This window comes from Vanacampus margaritifer, chromosome 5 (genome assembly GCF_051991255.1).
Source record: "Vanacampus margaritifer isolate UIUO_Vmar chromosome 5, RoL_Vmar_1.0, whole genome shotgun sequence".
In the NCBI taxonomy this organism is placed as follows: domain Eukaryota; kingdom Metazoa; phylum Chordata; class Actinopteri; order Syngnathiformes; family Syngnathidae; genus Vanacampus; species Vanacampus margaritifer.
In genome coordinates this window covers 16,302,002-16,321,531 of record NC_135436.1, presented here as the reverse complement: position 1 = coordinate 16,321,531, position 19,530 = coordinate 16,302,002, and the positions used below count along the sequence as shown (strand labels likewise).

At 42.5% G+C, this 19,530-nt stretch overlaps 1 protein-coding gene across 1 annotated transcript; it reads right to left on the bottom strand.

Moving 5' to 3' along the window:
- Positions 1-39: 39 nt before the first annotated feature.
- mnta (MAX network transcriptional repressor a) lies at positions 40-19,070 on the bottom strand. Its single transcript, XM_077565258.1, has 6 exons — positions 18,097-19,070; positions 13,316-13,949; positions 11,986-12,027; positions 11,757-11,868; positions 3,438-3,630; positions 40-2,460 (listed from the first exon to the last, which is right to left on the bottom strand). The coding sequence occupies exons 1-6, from the start codon at positions 18,167-18,169 to the stop codon at positions 1,823-1,825; spliced, it is 1,692 nt and encodes a 563-aa protein (XP_077421384.1). The 5' UTR covers positions 18,170-19,070; the 3' UTR covers positions 40-1,822.
- Between the last annotated feature and the right edge of the window lie 460 nt (positions 19,071-19,530).

Genomic DNA, 19,530 nt, shown 5'->3' with positions numbered 1-19,530 from the left:
AGGATATATTTTTTTCGTCACAAAAAATTAAGGCAGACATTTGCAAACAAAAACATTTTATTAAGTCATGTTTGATATAGTTATTTCCATATAATCTTCCCAGCTCTTTCATAATAGTGAAATCTAATTCAGCCCAGCGTTGACAGGCTATTTACAAAGTACAACTTTCGCCATAGGGAAAACACGTGTAATACCATTTATGTCTTCCAGTGTTGCCATCGCTGACCACTTTGAGACATTTTGTGTTGGGCTCCAACAGATTTCAAACCTAATTTGCTGCTTGCTTATTAGCACACAGTCTAATGGGCTCTGCACACGGGAGGAGACGTCGCTCACTCTCAATTCATTTCCGATGGAAGCCCCTCCCCCTCGGCGACACGCGACATGCGTGTGAAAAATCGCGCGCGTGCACGTCCCGCGACGCGATACTGGAAAGTTGAAACGTGTTCAACTTTTGCCGCTGTGGCCGGGGCTTCAACCAATCAGCGAAGGTTTCATTGATGAGCCAATGAACGCAGGACATGCTACACGGTGGGCTATCTAGCAAAATGGATGAGATCATTTTGTACGACACTTCACGCAATCATTTCCATGACGTCAGCAAAAAGGCCGGCACATGAGAGCTTGTTGGTACAGGGTTCATTTGTCCGGTAAGTTCTCTCTAGCGTTTTTGTAACAGTTAATAATAATAATAATATGGCAGGGATGGATCTTCATACTGAAATGACGTACTGTAGTGAAACTTCTGTTGACATTACGATGAAAACGTTTAGATTTCCTCAAATTTTAAGACAATCAAATCTGTTATAAACAGAGTGACGTATGTTGTTATTTATCGCGTCCCGTGTGTTGAGACTTGCGAGGCGACGAGGTACGAATTTCGCTGTCATTTGTCGCCTCCCGTGTGTCCAGGCCATAAGGGTTTACTTTTGCATTTCCAATCACTGTTGGAATGGGAACAAAACCCAACAGATTTAAGCACATAGAGAAAATTTGGAACAATGGCCAAATGTTTCGTAACCTCCCTAAAGTTAAGTATATGGTCCCAATAAAACAAAAATGTACACAGAAGTTACAAGTAATAGCAACAACAACAAAAAGTTTACATACACATAGTTAACATAATGCACATCTTTTTCATTTATAAAATGGGGGGGTTGATCTGTCACAAATCACAACTTAGAGAGCGTCGCGTTAAGTGCCATGTTAAACACAACTTGGATTCTTGTTGAGGTTCACAGTGCTAGTAACATGACGGCTTTTCCAAAACTCTTTTTTTCTTCTTTAAACAAATGCCGTATTTACATTCCAAATGCCTCGCTTTATTACTTAAATTAAATGCTCTTCCACTAGATGAGAAAAGTACATATAGTAATTACCTTGTTTATTCAGTTTTGGTGACATTCTAATTTGGTGGTGTGCTGTGAATGTTCTTTGTACAAAGTAAAATATGTGACGGCTCAAAAGTAGGGAAACAAGTGTAAACACCTGACTTTTTAACAATGAACCAAAACTGCAACAATGTATACAGTGCAGAAAGTACGGTAGATAAGGTAGCTAACCTTAAGGGCCAGCAGGGGGCGGTGTTGCCACACGCAAAGTCCCTGAGGCCTGCAGCTGTGCGCCAGAAAGGAGTCCAGTCCACACTTTGAATGTGGCAGAAGAGCACGAGTGTACGGGTGGGAGGGGGCGGGGTTTCTGTTGACTCCCATTCTCAACGTGCTGCTTATGGCGGGTCAAGTGTCGAGCCCGCCATTGGTCTGCCCCAGCCCCAGCGGGCCCTTCCTGTCACTGACTTGAAGCAGTCGGTGTGCGCTCACAGTCAGGCGAGCTTCAGAGTACTGATGGGAAAGGAGGGCATGGTCACCATGGTGACGGGGTTGAGGACAGTCTGGCCCACCAGCTGCGGGTGGTGGGCCACCACGGTCTGCTTGCCCACGATGGTGGTGCCGGCGGGCGTTTGGCCGGCGGCGCCGTTGATGTGGCCCAGCGTGTGCGCGATGTGACTGATCAAGGCAGGCTGCGTGACGGCTACGGGTTGCGGGTACAGGGCAGGGAGGTGCGGGCTCAGGTGGGCCACCGGGTGCACGGTGATGTGGCCAATGGGCGGCTGCCCTTGCGCCAGCTGGGTGATATGTTTCGCCCCCCCCGCCTGGATGACGTGATTGACCGCTTGGATGACAGACGGGTGCGCCGCCGCCGACGCGTGGGCAATGACGGTGGGGTGTAAAGCGCTTGGGGCCACACCGGGGGCGGGAGGTTTGACCGGCAGCTGCAGCGCCGACACGTGATGGCCGATGAAGGAAGGGGTGGGGGCGGTCATAGTCAAGGTGTGGGCGGCGAGGGGCGTCTGGTGGAGGTAATCACTTTTGTGGGCCTGAGGGGCGGCGGGCGACTCGCTCGGAGGTCGCGCCGTGACTTCTTCATCATCGTCGTCCTCGTCCATCACCTCTTCGCCTTCTGCAAGTGCACGCAAATGTCACATGACCACTGCAATTAAGCATGAAACGTACGGCTGGACCATTAACCAAAATTTTACCGCCATTTCGATTTTGGCTTCTCTCAATTAAAAACGTAGTGTAATGTGCAGGTTTACAAGTTCCCTACGTTGTGAAAAGACCCTGAATGCACCATGTAGCTTGTAGCTAGCTCGTAGCGAATCAGTGTGATTCTGCCCTCCCGAAGCATCCTTTAAGCTGTTTAATGTCACTCCAGTTGGAGTTAACTGTAAAACTAAACACAGGATAAGGAGAATTACATTATAGTGTGTATTTAAATACAAAAATGCTTCATTTTTAACACATAGCGAGGCTAGCGCTAATGCTAGTAAATGGAAAATCCTATTCAAATGCTAACAGGAAGTTAGCATCAACTTCAGGAGTAATAGTCCTTCAAATAACAAATATTCACACACAAATGTTGTGGAAACAAATACGCACAGGTAAGATAACACTATTGAAAGGCGCAAATTCTTCCCAAATTGTGAAAAATTTGTTATTTTAATAGAATTAAATCGCAGCTTTTTCTGTTCTCTTTGTAAACGTGTACACCGTGGCTGGACGGCACCACACTGCCCCTAAATGGCCAAAATGCGCAGGAACACCCAGTATGTTTTAAATGACTGTTTTAGTATACAGTATTTTTATGTTAACTTTTGTTTTCAGTGAAGTATGAAAATGCAAAAGGGTTGAATTTCAGATATTTATACGGTTATGTTATACTTGACAAAAATAATAATGTTCAAGAATAAAGTGTTCAACATGAAGGGATGAATGGATGTAAGGCTATGATCATAGTTTTAGTAGTTGGAAAAAATATATTTAAGTTTTAAAATCAATGAATAATCATTTCATTAATCGTGATTTGAATTCAATCCAAATAACCGCGTTGATTATTTTAACCATCATCGTCCAGCCCTACATGACAGTTTTGCTCACCTGAGGCGGTGGACGTGGAGGCCTGGTCCTCCTCAGGTTGCGTGGTCTGCCGCACCACGCGCTCGATCTCCACCACGTCCATCCACTGGCTCAGCTCGTTCTTCAGCTCCTCCAGGTGCTGCTGCGTGGCGATCTTCTCGCGGGCCAAACGCTCCATGTCGTGCTCGTACTCCTTCTCTTTGCGCTTCAGCGTCTGCCGCCAAACAAACTCATGAGGACCCGTGGAACAAACAAAAAAACAAACAAACTAGGTGCCGATAATGTTAAACTGGGATTCGGTATCGGGGGCCAAAAAATGGTATCGGAACAACACTAGCCGAAATGCAATGCTTGGTAAGAAATGAGTTACTTTTTCATTACCATGGTGTTTAGCAGTATTTTGCACACAAATAATACACTTTTTTTTTTCCCTTTCTGTTTTTACAGAAATTATTACTGAAACCAACTAAAACAAAACTAAAACAGTATTTCTTAAATAACTGATGAAAACTAACAGAACTGGACTGAAAACTAATTAAAATTAACTAAATTACAAAGTAAAACAGTAAGTATTTCTTAAATAACTGATAAAAACTAACAGAACTGGACTGAAAACTAATTAAAATTAACTCAATTAAAAAACAAAACTCAAAATGAAATTTAAAAAAAACTAACAAATGAAAATGTCAAAACTATAATAATGCCCGTGCGAAAACATTTTGAGTTGTTAACTTTTACTTCACCTCTCTAAAATATTTTTTTTCACTCGAGTTGCACAGTCTATATGTCACATTAAGTGTTTGTTTTTTTAAGTTTTAGTATCACAAAAATCTGATTGAGCAGGGGTGTGTAGACTTTTTAGATCAACTGTATATACATTGGTGGACTGGATTTTTTTAATTTAATTTTTTTTTACTGTACCCTTGTGTGCTACTGCAGCTGCTGTAAAAATGGAATTTGTTTTCTCCACGTTGAAAAATGTAACCAAAAAGTCATTTGTCACACTGCAGCCCAGCACAAATCCTCCAACTGCTAAGTGAAATCAAAAGACTGTCGCTATTTGTTTGTAAGTAAGCAGACAACTTCCTGGTTTCATTGTAACTGCGGGTGTGGACTCCTGCCAAACGTGTGTACTACTTACGAGTGAACTAAGCCATTAAAACAATAGTGGTATAATAGTTGGTTGGGAAACCTTTGCAAATGGAATTTGTTAATGTTATGAAGCAGAGTTCTGGTTGTGGAACAAAAGCACGCAGGCTAGAGGAGGCGTGGAAAAGGCTGGAAAGTGGGCGGCGCTTCCAGGCAATTACTGCGTGACCCAGTTTCCCCCTGGGCGGCAGGTCAGCTGACACGCAACCAAACACACTTCCCAAATCAAAGTTCAAAACCTGCTAAGAAAAGAGCCCAACACAAAACACGAGCGCACGTCCATTGTTGAGTTATTTCTGCAAATGTACATCCGCGTGCGGCCAATGGGAGCGCGCAGTGTGAAGTCGAGTTCCAGCAAGCCCGTGAGTCAGGATCATAAAAGCATTTCCTGATGGGGTGGACTTCCTGCTTGTGTTCACTCGCCACGGCTGCATGCGCACGTCAGCCCAAAGCGCGTGTGCCGGTCACCGCGTGTTTGTGTGTTTAAAGGGCACGTTTTGTCAAGCGCTACACACCACTAGTGGCATCAGAAAAAGGCGGGCACCTGTCCCTTATCTTCATCCGGGATTAGTGGCGCCGACCGCCCCGCGGGAGACAAAATGCAGCCCAACCACAAACTTACAATGCCGATCAAATCGCAATTAAGAATTGAACTGTAACAAAAGACAAGGACACATAGCAATGCTGAGGTCCAGCCACCGTCATGGATGATGACATCATGCAAATCTTTTTCTTTCACTTTAATCTATGTTTTGGAATATCAAACACTCTTACGTTCACAACACAACAAACTACAGTCATACTAACAATAACAACCATATTGTTCAATCAATACTAGTCAAAACCAAGCATCACATTTTATAAAAGGAATACTTTTTTGATACATATGATCAGAACATGCAAGTGGAAAAAGTGGAACTATGAACTATTAATGTCAAAAATGACCCCCCCCCCCAAAAAAAAAAAAAATCTTGCCAATAATATGTTCTATGCAGCCCTACTAGTCTAAAACCGGTATTCTGGTTAATATTGCATTAGTGGAATATGAGTTAAGCAGCAAAATCCAGCAGTTTTTATCAATATCGGCGGCCATTTTGCCACTTGCTGTCACGTGAAAATGGCATCACAGTTGCTCAGGTAACAACCAATCACAGCGCAGCTTCAGAAAACAGATGAGCTGTGATTGGTCGTTGACTGAGCCCTGAGCTACTGGGATGTCATCTTCAGTCGACAGCACGTGGCAAAATGGCCGCCCCCTAAAATGGCTGCACAAATCATATTCCACAAAGGTTGACTTCCCCTTTAAATGTAATGGATTTAACATTATTTCTTTATAAGTTTTTACTGCTGTGTGGATTCTGCACGAATTGAGCGGGACAAGATCTGAAGCAGGCCACCAACTTGGACTTGTTGCCATGGAGATTTCTGCATCGAGCACCCGGACCCACTTCTCTGACGGTGTCTTCTTGCAGCGCTTCAACTCATTAAATTGACTCTCGCACTATGTCAGTTCATATTGTTTAACACCATAAATTGTTGCCCACTCGGCATCCATTTTCCATCCTGGAAAAGGGATTTCCTCAAGGTTTCTTATACTTTTTATTTTTATATTTTAGTTTTTCCTTGCCCTCTTGTGGTTAATATCAGGCGTTGTTGTTAATATTGCAGTTTGAGACTCTTTTGTGATTAAGGACTATATAAATAAATTTGACTTAATTTGATTAACAGCTAACAAAATTGCTTTCAACAAGCCCCCGCAGCCGAAAGAAGTTTTAGGACTACAATTTGTAGTCATTTCTGAAATTTGCGGTTTGAACCTCAGCTCGGAATGTCCTGCCCTTGTGTGACAAGTTTGTATGTTGTGGTCATGCCTGTGACGGTTTCGTGCTGGTGCCGCGGTGTAGCCCGCCTCCGGCCCACATCGTCTCCAGTTTACGCACGACACTAATGAGGACAAGTGCAACATGAGGACCTGATGTGATGTGAGAAGCCCTCCTTTCCAACCAGCGCACAATGACAGCATCCCTCGTCATTGCCGGTTGCCAAGGAAACCGCTCGAAGGTTTCCTCGGCAACCGGGACCATTCACGGCGTTGAACGAGTCACCGAGGCCTTCAAATGACACGAGGACTCGCCTGTGTGCGTGCCTCATGAGTCAAGGAGAGCGAGCGAGGGAATGGGCGAGGTGCTCCACAAACACACAGACCCACTGAACTGCTCTGTGTGTGTGTGTGTGTGTGTGTGTGTGCACGTGGCGGAGACATCAACAAATGCGGCCGTCCCCATAGAAACGCACGCAACTTGAGAAGCTGCTTGGAGGCAGATGGCTCCCACATGGCGTCCCGCTCGCTAATCGTGTCGCCGTGTTGCTAGGACATCGGGTTCCAAGCACCTTTTGTTTCCTTACACACGACTGACATCAACACACACACACACAATTCCTGAGAGATAAGGCCCAACCCTCAACGCGTTTGCGTGGTAATCTAGATCAATGCAGGAATCGGCTGCATTGAGTGTGTGGGCGTGTGTAAGGTAAACACTGGTCAAGCTGGCTGTCACAAGGAATGAGTGTGTGTTTGTGGGGGGGGGGGGGGAGCAGCGCACATGGCCCCGCAGAGGGGGGAGGGGCGGGCACTCTACTTCCAGACTCACTCGAGCAACAGTTGAGGACAAGCTGTACTGTGTGTACTGCGTCGTCTTAAAGGGCCAGCAGCGCGTGAGGCCACGTTGCGAACACGCCGCTAAAGCCGGATCTCCCCGCCAGGCTGGAGGTCGGTCTTGTGACTGAGTGCTGAGCGTAAAGCCTCATCTCGTCGGGCCTTCCAGCTGGAACCGACCACTTCACGTGGTGCCTGACAGCTCACAAGTAAAGCTTTGTGTGTGGAAAAAAAGAAAATCACATTCTTGTTCTTCCACAGTGCATAGAAAAAGTCTACACACCCCTGTTCAAATGCCATCTTATTGTGATGTAAAAAATGCGGGCAAAAATAAATTAGTTCAGCATTTATGGGGGGGGGGGGGTACTATTATAGAGGCAAATTAAAACTAAACTGAGATAACATTGTTACACATGTGTGGAGTGAGATGGCAAGACGGAATTCTTAAACACTCTTCTCCACAGTGTGGCTACTTCTGCCCCAAAAACCTACGTTTGAAGTCAATTCAAGTGATATTGACCCGCAACTAGTCCTGATTGCATCACTCTACTAAAGTTAGTCCTAATGAGTAGAGATAGGCGAGAACCGATACCAGGGATCTGTATAAGGGCCGATTATGTTATTTTAAGGTTTCCAGGTAGTCATGTTGGCTGCCAATACAAGCCACTGATACTTAAAGCTGCTAGACACAGAAAATTCAATTCGAATCGCTATTGCCACCTGTTGACGAAAAATTTAACTGCACACACACCTTTCTTTACGTACACAATGTGCACATGACGTCACATCCGCAGAGGGTGGGAAATTCAAACCTGAATCCAGTCTGAAAAAAACTATTGGCCAGAGGCTTGCAGGAGTACCCATTGTAAACAGCTAAGGTGTTAATCTACTGATTAGATGGTGTTTCAGTCATAAATGGTCAAATAAAAAGGATATTTTAAAAAGATAAAGATATTTTTGGGCCTAATTGTTACAAAGAGCAGCTTTAAGACACAGGTCGCATGTATCCGACCTATACGTCACCAAAAGTCCAATATGTGCTCCGCGCGGACGGGAAAGTACTCGAGAGACTACTGACAATCGACCGTGAAACTGAAATTACTTTAAGTAAGTGTTGACTTTATAGTCGACTTGAATTGACTCCCACATGAAAAATAAAGTGGAAATTTGTAATGATAGTCATTCAGCCACATAGTCTTCATTTATTACACGTTGCAATGATGCAAGTCATCTTAAGTAGACGTCTCCCCATGAAATGAGATCGAAAAGCTTCACCTCATTTCCCTAAAATGTATTTCTACGTCCTGCTGCATCACCACTCTATAGATATGAGATGATAAAAAAAATAAGCCCCGGCTATTTATTTCCTATATTTATTTACTTCTGCAAACACTACATCGTACATTGAGGTCACAATTAATATGTAATGTGGACGATTACAAAACAAAAAAATTGGATTTTAAAAAATCTGAATGGAGCATTAAAACCTGCATTGTGAACCTAGCCCAAATCCTCCTTGGGCAGGGGTGCTCAACTTCGGTCCTCGAGAACCCCTATCCAGCCTGTTTTCCATGTTTCCCTCCTGCAGCACAGCTGAATCAAATGATCAGCTCATCAGCAAGCTTTGCAGAAACCCGATAACGATCGTGATCATGAATCAGGTGTGTTAGTGGAGAGAAACATGGAAAACAGGCTGGATGGGGGCTCTCGGGGACCGAACTTGAGCACCCCTGTCCTTGGCAGTACTTGGCGCTACACTGCAGCAGTTTGACACATCTGCAAATCATCGTCTGTGTCAGAAAGAAGCGTTTGTTCACAATTTTTGGTCCTTGTGTGAAATTAAATTTAATATATCTTATCAAATACTCAGTATCAGTGAGTACTCATACTGATATCAAGCATTAAAAAAATGGCATCGAACATCACTACTAATGAGGACAAGCGCTTATTAAAAATTAATAGCTACAGTATATTAGCATAAAGATCAAACCAACAAAAAAAAAGGAAAAATCGGGCCTCAAACTGAATATTAAGTGTACATCTGTGACACTTCCTACAGCTCCTTGTGTCTTGCTGGAATTTTTTTATTTTTTATTTTATTTTTTTTAACAAGAGTGCAAAGCGAGCGCCGCGTTTCCTGCCCTGCAGCGCCTGCCCACAGCTGGCAGCTCAACCTGCGAGTACGCGCCTGCTGCAGCGCGGCGGGGCGGAGGCGCAGCACAGGCGGGTGACGTCACGCGGCTGCAGCTAGCCATGTGCTCGCTGCTCATGTGGCCTTAAAAGCTCAGAAGGGCCCGCGAGGGAGGGGCGGAGCATGTGGGAGGACTAGTACTGCATTAGGGATTAGTTTTCAGCCTCTACGGGAGCGCCTATATGTTTTCTTACTACTAGAGCAGCCATTGTTACATTCATGAAAGACCAAGTTAAGATTGAATGGCCACTAGTAGGTTTAAAAAAACACATTTTTGGCATAAATGTAAACATCTTGGTCTGAAAATTGTTTTCTCACGGACGAGCTGAGGATACTGTAGAATGCAGGTAACTTCACGCTAGTTCTTGTTGGCAAACGACTGCACTAATTGACTCCCAAAAAAAAAAAAAAGCATGTCAAGTACCGGATTGATTTGCCATGAAGATCTTAAAAACAACAAAAATGCTTCCGCTCTCTGGTGAACAGGCAACAGCACACATGCTCAACTTTTAAGCCTCTTAGACAAACCTCACCTGAGCTCCCTTTTGGGAAGTGACCATGGGCTAGGAAAATTCCGCAACAGTCCGTGTGCAATTACGCCACATCCGCTTGGTCAACATGTTATTGTAGGACGGTAACGGCAGTCACTCACACACATTTGGTAAAACAATATTACTAATTTATATAAATGACCTGTGATCCCCCCCTCACCATTTTGTTTTGAAAGGTTGGCGCTCCCTTGTTGATAAGAGGAGGCGGGCCGGGTCACCCTCCATCAGTGGGAGGGGGGAATGGGTAAAAAAAAAAAGCTGTGCACCCACCCTGCCCTACTTTCCCATCTGTATTATTGACAGTCCGACTGCAGCTACTCGGCATCGAGCGTACCAGCCGTTTCGCCTTCCAAGAAGTGGAAGATGATTTTTTTCCCAGAGGCCCTCACAGTCAGCTGGATTGTGTTGTTGTTATTGTGAGAGAAAATGCGGGAGAAACAGGAGAAGAACATACGTGTTTCGCAAAAACTAAAGATAGGAAATGGAGGTGTTAAAAAAAAAAAGACCCATGCGATGATACAGTCTGAAAGTTGGAAAAAGTCTAGCTGTGTGTGAACTTTGACACCAGCCTGTCTATCACATTTCATTAGAAGCCATAAACATGGCACACATCGCTTGCACATTGTTTCATTGAGGCTGGATTTACAGCTCTAAGAGTCCAAGTCAACCTTCATGTTTGCATCCAATTTTTTGAACTGTCAATTTACAATTCAAGGGACACATGTCCAATGTGACAGAGTTTACATTCCCAGAACACAACCGGCATGTACAACACAATAATAATACATATATAGCACAAGCATCAAACGTTGCATAACGTTTAGTCGGCTTGGGCTGCTCCAATCATTTAAATGCTTATTTCTTGATCTACATACCTCTGATTTCAAATATTTGATTATTTACACTTTTGTTGTAGTTTGAAGATGCCAGATTCAATCTGTAGATATCTGATTACATACATTTTTTTTTTTTATCTATTAGCGCTGCCATGACGCATACCTGATTAGTGTCACTCAAGACCCCCCCCCCCCCCCAAAAAAAACTCTAAACTGTCGTTTGAAGAATATAAAGCCAGTCGAATAGATTTAAAAACAGAATTCCTGATACACCTCTTGTATTTGGCCTCACTAGATTGTAATTGCAAATTGGTAATAAACATGACAGCTTAAAAAATATATACAAATTCGTAGCTACAGTGCTTTCAGTCTATTTTGAATGGCGTCACCACAGACACCCCCCCCCCCAAAAAAAATGCCACGTTCACAAACATTTTAAAAATGCGGTGTGCACATTACAGCTTTTCAACTAATGACAAAGTATGTGACCCAGTTATAAGGTCAGTGATAAAAGTGATGCATTATCACTTGTGGTCATCTGAAGTCAGAGGTCATCTTTGAACCAGTTACTTGAAATGACTTGTGTGGCGCATGAAGTTGCATGCGATCTGAACAGGCGCGTGTCAATCCCTCGCTCTCTAAGAGACATTGCCAGATGTTTTGGATCTTCTTTTTTTTTTTTGTTAGTCTCTGACCTGTAAACTTGCTCTTTATGAATCTGTGCTGTGCAAAGAATAGCGGTGAAAATATGATAGGGTTAGTTAGGGTGTGTCATCATGTGGCCATCATGCACACTAGATGCTAAACCTTTGAGCGGAGACTGTAAATCTAAACAGGAAAGATGACACAGGTGCCTTTGTGTGATGCCTTCTAGATCAGTAAACGTCCCGGGGTGATGCAACTGACAGCCATTAGACGTTTCAAAAGCAATCACAACAGGATTGACCTCCTTCCTACCTGGATGTATCTCAGAGCACTTCTCAGCACGCTTAGATTGGACGTCTTCTTTTCGTCGATGTTGGGGATGTTCTTTTTCAGCGTCTCGAAGCATTCCTTCAAGTGGGCTCGTCTGATGGACACGCAACACACGCGCTTGAAACGGCACACTTTTTTGGGAGTGTTGACATTCTACAACAATAGTAATAAATCAAAGAATGCTTTTTTTTGAGGAGGCTCTTGAACCCACCTGTTTTTCTCCAGCTTGTTATGCACTTCTCTTGTACCTGCCCTGTAGAGCGGAGACCAGAACACAATCAGATTTTTACATTCAAACATGAAACTGTATTAAGGCTGTATTTATAATGATACAATGCAAAAAAAAAAAAGAAGAAAAAAAACTAATGGCAATGAGGTCTACTACCTGTAATATGATAAATGTTTTCAGGGCAAAAGTCGAAAAACTTGATAGGTTGAACAAATGCAGACCTCGTGAGACCTGAGCACAACGCACTAAAAGGATTAACTCTGGGCGTTTGTGTAACTTTTTTGTCTTGACACATATTCCAAATGAAGGAGCAGCCTCAACAGCCTCCGCTTGTTAAGAGATATACTTTCCATTACCCAAAGTGAGTGTAGTCGCAATAAGAAACAATCATCATCCATTTGTTTTATTATACCGGTATTTTTTTTTTTTTAAGCGTGGTTGTTTCACAATGGTTAAATAATTTTCCCGTTTGTGTGACAAGAATGCTGAGAAGTGACACAACAACACAATTGCAAATTAACCCAATTGTGCGGTTATTGAATTAAGTGTTGTATAACCTTAAATGTTACCTGAACAGTAGACTCATTCACTGCCATTGACAGCTATTGACGTCAAAAATTCATTTGAACTATTTCTTATTAGTTAAACATATTTTTCCATTTTTGTTAACAAGAGTATGAAAACCTAGATTTTTTTTGTACATTTAGAACAGATATAAAATGTGTGATTAATCGTGAGTTAACTGGGGAAGTCATGCGATTAATTACGATTACAAATTTGAATTGCCTGATGCCCTTCATTTTTGATAATCTTTTCTTTTTTTATATAAATATTTTTTAATTTTTAATAATCTTTTTTATATAAGGAAAAGATTATTAAAAATTAGGGGCGTCAGGCGATTACAATTGTTAATCGTATGACTTTACTAGTTAACTCACGATTAACCACATATTTGATATCTGTTCTAATACAATAAAAACAATCTAGGTTTTCATACTCTTGTTAACAAAAGTGGGAAAAAAAATTAAACTAATAGAAATAGTTAAAATGATTTTTTTTACGTCTTTGGCCGTTAATGGAAGTGAATGAGTTAATAATGCTTTTCTAATGGTGCCAAGTTTGGAAAGGTTTATTTTTATTTACATTATTAACTATAGGGAATAATTCAAAATTCAAACGTCTAAGAACTAGAACGTGAGACTGTATTTCCTGTCTCAATACAAAGTCTGTCTCCCATTTGGACGTGTGCATAATAAGTTTGACCACACGGAGGCATGAAGAACATCATTTTCAAGCCGTTTGATCGTCTTACCCCCCAGGTCGTTTCTTTTGGTCAAGCAGGCGTCCATCATCGGGAGGACTCGCCCGACTGCTGGGGCCGTTCACCAAGAGGGCTGGTTGTAAGGGCTGGGGGGGCACTGAAGGCTGATGCGGGGGCGAGACGATGGAACCCGGGTAGCGCTGAAGGAGCTGTTGGTGCGTGTGCTGCTGCTGCTGCTGCTGCTGCTGCTGTGCGTTAGTGCTGTTGGTGTGAGCGAGGAGCTGCGTTGGATGATTTTGATGGTTCTGTGAGGGCAGTTTGTGGTTCGGGTCGTCTGGTTTGGGTTGGGGAGAACGCGGCGGGGCCACGACACCTTGTTCCTGAGGAGAAGGAGGCTCCCGTTTGGGGGAGGCTACAGGGGGAGCAGCGGGGTGGGAGAGCAAGGCCACAGGGAGAGAAGGTGAGCCCGCCGGGTTGGGTTTGACAACCGGGATGGGGATGACTGCGATGGGCAAGGAGGGGGGAGGCAGCGAGGGCGGTATGGAGGCCGGGGGGCGCTCACTGATAAGCTCGTCCGCTTTAAAAACATTGCTGATGTGGCCTCTGCAGTTGTACTTGTTCACATCGGTGAGTCTTTGCTCCGTCAGCAGGTCCAGACGCAGCAGCGTCTCTTTCAGTTCATCCTCTGCGGACAAAACCCAACACAAGACTTCCCATTACTTACGTTACAACATTTGATTTAACACCTCAATAAGTGTTCCAACAATCAGTTCTGTACTGTTTGACCTCATTAGGGTCATAGGTGAGCTGGAGCCTATCCCAGCTGACTTTGGGCAAGATTTTAGTACATCCTAAAGTGGTCAATGAGCAGTCACAGAAGACTTTATTTATGGAGGACCAAAAACGTCAAAATAAAATAAAAAACTGATATAAAAAAATATACAATTCAAAAATTAAATATAAAAAATTAATATAAATGCAGTGTTTCCCACAGATTGTAAATCTACTTGGGTGGGTGGATACCAGCGGGCGGTGGGCGTACGGGGGACGTCTCGGTCCTGTTACTACGTTTCCTATAGCCTCACGAACCACAAAGTGACGGCGAACTAACATTACATTGCGGTATATCTAGTCGCGACATGTTTTATTGATTTTTTAAAATATATTTTTAATAAATTTTCTTAAAAACTTCTTGGGTGGTGGCCAGTTTACTTGGGTGGCCCACCCAATATTAATTCCCAATGGTGTGGGAAACACTGAAATGGAAATACAAGCACCAGATATAAAAAGTAAATAATAAATAGAAAAATAAAAAATGAGATTAAAAAAATAAATAGAAAAATAAATGTGGAAATAAATCCAAAGATAAATATATAGTTTGCAACGGCTGATTTCTTTTTATTTTATTTATTTTTTGTATTGACTTTTGGAATTATATTTTAGATCAGTTTTTTTCCCGCTTTTATTTATTCATTTTGGCATTTTTGGTCCGTATAATTAAAAACAATTTGTTTTGAAAAGTTGAGATCCGAACCCCTGACCGTATAGCAGACGTGCTAACCAATGCTCCACTCTACTGAAATCCACAATTATTACCAACCATTCTTACACATAATAACACTGGCCGTAATCGCCTTATTTTGACAAAGCAAAGCACTTATGTGAAAATGAACGTCCATACTGCAGCTGCAGGTGAATTAATGAGTTAAGCTCACGTGATTAATAACGACGGACAGTCAAGTCATTTTGACAATTAAAAAAATAGATGACTGAATTGATATTTGTGGTCACTAGCATGCACCACTGAGCAGCTTGTCATGTATTTAAGGCCACCATGCTAAGCAGAACACTTCAACCCAAACACTTTTGTGTGGCAGCGTTTCTGCATGCAAAGTTTGAACTTTGAATATTAAATGTTGTGCGATCCAATCATATGCAAGTCAAGGTGACGTATAGATCTTGATGAAAAAGGTCTGTCTTGTTGCTATGACATTGGTGATGTTCATGGAACGTGGTGACTAAAGAGCCATATTCAGACCTCCACATCTAGTCACACTTTTACATCTGTAAAGCTAAATATGAATACAGTGAAAGTAAAAATGCACTTAGTTAAGGTGAGAAGTACAATGTTTGGAGTGCTGTGCAGTAGAAAGTCTTATGACAGATGTTTGTACAGGGTACAAACTAAGAGTGAAAGCGTTATGAAGGCCTTCCAAAACAAGGGCCATTACATAACTGCAGCACACACTGTAGCAAAACTGGCCTAGTTGCCTACATGCAGTGACCTGCTGCACAGCGGCTAAGAGCAGCAGTAGCAGCAGGAGGAAGAGGAGGAGGAGGAGGAGGACTTCCAACTAAATTGAGCAATGTGTGGGCGGAGCCACGTGGAAGAAGCCGAGAGCTCACTCCAAGGCTCTTCTGAAGACGGTAAACAACTCCAACGGGCAATACCAAGGTTTCCCAACATGTATTCAACCAAGGCACATATTTGACTCACAGTACTACACCAACGCCACCAAAATAAAAATATGTCACAAAAAGAATATATCACTGGTGTAAGACCAAAGTCAAATGTACGCTTTTTTTTTTTTTTTTTTTACATATCAAAACAATTGATCAGGCCCCACAGGGGTCTGTTATTTCTTTATTATCATCATTATTATTATTATTAAATGTGTTAATTTATTTATTAAAAATTATTGACCAACTTAAAATGTTGAAAAGGGCTTGCTCTTTGATGATGTGGCGTAAAAAAAGTATGAGCGACACATATAATGATGATCTCATCTAAATGTTCTCAGTTTTACACAACACTTAACGTGAAATCTGAGATTGGTTAGCTGTACACAAAGCTACTATTTTATTGAATTGTGTGAACAGGTGGCTACACCAGTTTGTTGTACTTTCTACCATTTAGTGGAAAACCTTTTAATTGTTCTTCGTGTCACTGTACCTTGCTGGCATACATAGATGAGCAAAGACACAATTTGTACTTTGTAGTAAATACATTTTTGGAACAATATAGTGAAATTAAATAATTTTCCAGGAGACAACTCATGATCTCTCTCAGCATACTTGTTTGGGAATGACTGGGCTTGACTGGAATAATTCACATAGGGCTAATGCTACAATTACATTAAAAACATAATGTTCTGTGAGAAACCATCAGGTGATGATGATTTACTACAAATATTGTATCTTTGTTCATATAAGCCAGCGACGTAGAAGGAGTAGGTTTACATGCAGCCAATATTTGGCTTAAGGTCAAAATTACGGTTTCTGAAACATTTGGTATAAACCGTTCACGTGGCCGAGTGGACAGAGTTACTCCCGTATATGCGTATGCATGGCCATTGTACTCAGTTGGGAAACCCGATCGAAAGCACGATGTCATTACGCAAATAGATGTCATTTCAGCTTTTAACTTTGTACAGTCAATAAAAGACAATACATTCATGTCACTCACATTAAACAAAGTAGGCGGCTTCTTCCTTGCTTTGAAAATGTGGTTCTTTTGCTGCTACGTCGTGTTTGTTTACCTCTGCTTGATTATTTCTGGTGGGTTGCATGATGCCAGAAGCATGAACTTATTTGTGTATAGATACGCACTGTGCCATTTTTGCCGTAGAAGCAGAAAATAATGTGAAAGTGTTGCAGAAAAAAATCTAATGTTGTTCATCACAAGCCGTTCAAGTACTCTAAAGACGAAGATTCCTTGCGAATAGAGCATGCGCAGAATGCAAAACACTGCCTCGTTTAATCGAGGTACTGGTATTCTGAATGTGTTTATGTGGACAAATATTTGAGTTAGAAAATGGATAACACAGTGGTCTTATTCGGGTTTTTACATACCCGAATAAGAGCATATTCGCGGTTTTGTGTGTTTACACATGACCCTTTAAAACCCAAATATTGACAATATTCACGTTTTAAAAGGGTTATTACCTGCATGTAAATGTCAGTTGGTCTATTTTCTCAGAAACAGATGTGGTTAAATTGAGTTATAAATTTGTAAACTACTACTTGAAAAAGGTAACACTGCATATACTTTGGATATTTTTGTTCAGTGGTATGTCATGAAATCTTATAAAACATGTACCTTGGTGCAATAAAGGTTGAAAAACACTAGGATAAGGTGATAAATAGGCAACAAAACAAAGAAACCTTATTAGTGGATCATCATTTAAAAAAATAGAGAGAGAGAGAAATACACAGTATTTAACTCATTACAACTGAAAATATCGACTAGTGTGTGTGTGCGTGTGTGTGTGTGAGTGTGTCATCGTGCCTACGTGCGGGAGCGACTCATCTTGAGCTCAAACAATCTTTGGGAGGGGTTGCCCGGCGCGCACGTGGTGAAAGGGGCGTGTCCGGATGCTACACGTCATCTACAGACGGCGCTCTCGGGAGACTATTTTTATTTCCACTAAATACAAACAAGCAAAGGCTGCAGCCTGTGGCGCGCAGGCTGCTTTTAAAGCCCGCCAACCACGCCGCTAGTGACGGGCGGCGCAGTAACTACCGAGGGGCGGAAGCAAAACGTCATGTGAGCCACGCGACGTCGGGGTATTAAAACATTGACACCGCCCATTCTCAGCAGTTAGAAAAATCCAACACGTCCACATATTCATACATACACGCACATATCCTACGCATGCATAAAAATAAAATAAGACAAAGTGCACTCTAGTGTCATTTGGCATTCATGCATCAGCGGTGATTGCCAAGAAAGTGACTCGTCAAAACAAACTTTAAGGTGTAGCTCACGTGGTGGGCGAAGTTAAACCTGAAAGAAATAATAAATGATAGTAAAAAAAAAGACAACATCTTACCACGTGCTCTCTGCTGCTGCTGGGCTTGCAATTCCAAAAACTTGGCAGCTTCCAGAAGCGTTTCGATGCTCATTTCTGTCCGCTTGGAAAGATTCCCAGTCCAAAACCAAACGAAAAAAATGCGGGGGGTCGACGTAAGCGAACGCGAGAGATGCCTGTTGAAGGATAGAGGCAAGCGAGAGAGAGAGAGAAAGAGAGCGATATCCCCGCGCTAAGGAGGGCAGTAGCGGGGAAAGCGGACACCCCCTTGAGTGGAAACTAGTGGGTAGAAGTTCCGAACAAGATGGCGCTCAAAGTAGTAGGAACAAATAAGGTTTGTGAATCACGCAGCGCGAGTAACCGCCCACATACACCGACGCCACAGGGAGCCGATAAAAACACGGAGTGGCTCACGGACTGAACGGGATTTATGACGCTGGAAAAACGTACACAAATTAAATATGTGAGCACAAATGTAAAACGAGCACCGAGTTACACAAGTATTATCTTTATCTACATGCTAAAGAGAGTTCAGGCACGTGCTCTACAAGGTATGCTAACGAGCATAGCTTCTAGAAATTAACACGGATATTCGAGAAAAGAAAATTAATAAAATAAACAAGTATTAGGAGTAAAAGTATTTTAGCTACATGCTAACGGGAGTTTTGCCACGTGCTCGACAAAGCTTTTCAAAGACTACTAACTGCCATTTAGTTTGTGGAATTTCACGCAAAATGCTTTGTAGCAACTATTTTGTAAACGTTATTGTTAGAACTCCCCTCCCTTTGTCAAAATATTACGACAACGCCGTCAAAAAGTTGTGTCAAAAACGTGTTGTCACACTCTGGTATACTTGCGTAACGCTTGATGGTGTTCATGTGACTATGGTGACGCAATCGGTGCTTTGCCCGGTTCGATCGCGTCGAAATGGTTTCTTGTGTGATGTTTGGATGACGCATTCAGAGCAACAAAAAAGCACCCGTTTCACGCCTCCAAAGAAAAAGAGGGAAGACTAATGTGGAACCGTTGAATGCAGAACGCAATAGGAATTTTAATTTAACACGTATTAGGGAAATAGGGGAAAGGCTTACAAATCTAGGAAACCATTTACAATTTGGCACCAGTCACATGAAGCAAAGAAAGAGCGAAACGTCATGGCACATTGTGGGAAATATGCTCCCTCTTGTGGAAGATGCTAGCTACTGCATCTGTAGAATTTTTCTCCCTGCTGTATACATTTCAGGTTATCGTTAAATTAGCAACATAATACACACCGGGAAATCCGATCCACACACATGCACTTAATGCTGTCCTCACCAACGTGGTGCCCGTGAGCACCAGGTAGCCCCCTAGGACCGCATGAGTAGCCTGCGGGCCTGTTCTAAAAACAGCTCACCAGCGATGGGACATTGTGATTTTCTAAGATTGCTGCAGATGTCATTATTTGAAGATGTA

Coding starts and splice junctions, on each gene's coding strand:
- mnta (XM_077565258.1), bottom strand. CDS start 18,169: ATGAGCATCGAAACGCTTCTGGAAGCTGCCAAGTTTTTGGAATTGCAA. Junction 13,950..18,096: donor GCAGCAGCAGAGAGCACGTG/GTAAGATGTTGT, acceptor TTTTGTCCGCAG/AGGATGAACTGAAAGAGACG. Junction 11,869..11,985: donor AACAAGCTGGAGAAAAACAG/GTGGGTTCAAGA, acceptor CGTGTCCATCAG/ACGAGCCCACTTGAAGGAAT.